The sequence below is a fragment of the Rattus norvegicus genome, chromosome 1 (assembly GCF_021556685.1).
Source record: "Rattus norvegicus strain SHRSP/BbbUtx chromosome 1, alternate assembly SHRSP_T2T, whole genome shotgun sequence".
Lineage (NCBI taxonomy): Eukaryota > Metazoa > Chordata > Mammalia > Rodentia > Muridae > Rattus > Rattus norvegicus.
The window spans coordinates 221,943,274-221,944,871 of record NC_141534.1 but is presented as its reverse complement, the minus strand read 5'-3'; the positions used below and the strand labels follow the sequence as shown (position 1 = coordinate 221,944,871).

The 1,598-nt window shown below is 38.6% G+C and overlaps 1 protein-coding gene across 1 annotated transcript; it reads right to left on the bottom strand.

Annotated features, from left to right (window-relative positions):
- Nucleotides 1-402: 402 nt before the first annotated feature.
- Nucleotides 403-1,344, bottom strand: Or5an9 (olfactory receptor family 5 subfamily AN member 9). The gene is given in 1 exon segment (NM_001000251.1): nt 403-1,344. A coding segment is annotated over 1 exon segment (942 nt).
- Nucleotides 1,345-1,598: the final 254 nt, after the last annotated feature.

Below are 1,598 nucleotides of genomic sequence, written 5' to 3'. Positions count from 1 at the left end.
GATGGCCCAGTCTTTATTACACTATATCAAAATACTGATGACACAATTGTTAGAAGAGTTGGAGATCAAGGACTCAATCAGGAATCTTCTGTAGAGGTTTAGCCTAGTAATTTAACAGGTTCAGGCTTCCACACCTTTCCCAACATAATTTTTCCCTAATACCTAAAGATGGAATAATTAATTATGAGATGGCCATATTGTAACATGGAAATTATAATCCTACTGTTCTTAAAAGTGATATGTTTCCATGACATCAAATCAAATGTTGATTCATGTTGGCATGCAGTCTGTTTAAAAGACATCCGAAGAGCCACTATTTGTAGATTCCCATTCATGTGCACATGAGTGTGGATAGTAGTAAATCTGACATGGCATTTTGTTGAAATAATCTTGCCTATGGCCTTAGGTGCAGATTTTCTTTTTCTGCAACCTCTTCATGGCATCTTTGATTTCTCTGTTCCTCAGACTATATATTAAAGGGTTCAACATAGGAATCACCACAGTGTAAAAGACAGATGTAAATCTGTCAAAGCTGGAGGAACCGCCAGAGCTGGAACGCAAATAGACAAAGATGCCAGTACTATAGAAGAGAGAAACAGCTGTCAGGTGAGAAGCACAGGTGTTGAAGGCCTTGGACCTGCCTTTAGCTGAAGTGATCTTTAAGATGGACAGGACGATAAAACCATAAGACAGCATGGTAGCAAAGGCATTTGCTATTCCAAAACACATTGTTAATATAGCAAGAAGGACTTGTATAAAAAACGCATCACTACAGGATAGATTTAACAACTGGGATATGTCACAGAAAAAATGCCGGATGACATTAGGTCCACAGAAATGGAGCTGCAGCAAGGCACACACCTGAGATAAAGAACCTGTGAGTCCTGCTGTGTAGCTTCCCATCACCATCTGAGCACATAGTGTGGGTGACATGACTGATGAGTAGAGAAGAGGGTTACAAATGGCAGCATACCTGTCATAGGCCATGGCTGTCATGAGGCAACATTCAGTCAACCCCATAGTGGAAAGGATAAAGTACTGAACTATACAGTCCACAAAGCTGATAGTTTGCTTTTCCTGGAAGAAGTTGGAAAGCATTTTGGGGGCTGTGGAAGTAACAAAGCAAAGGTCTATAAAGGATAGGTTACTAAGGAAGAAATACATGGGTGTGTGAAGGTGGGAATCCATTCTTATTAAAGCAATAAGAGACAAGTTCCAGGTCATAGTCATAATGTAGATCATCAAAAATATGACAAAAAGCAGTACTGTGATTCTGGGGAAATCTGAGAATCCTAGGAGGATGAACTGGGTGATCTTGGTAATATTTCCTCCCCCAATCACCATTTCAGTGCTCATGCTCCTAAATCAGAAAGAAAATGAGACAATGCATTGCTGACTCCAGTAACATTGATCATTATTTTAATTATAGATAATTATGGGTATTTTAAACTTTGATGACAACTTCTTAAAAATATCTAAGAAATCATGTGATCATATGCAAACACATACAAACACAAATAAGTGCACACACAATCCCAAACACACACACAGTCACATTTGTAATTCATACATTTGTGGAGAAGAATATTAAGGTGCTA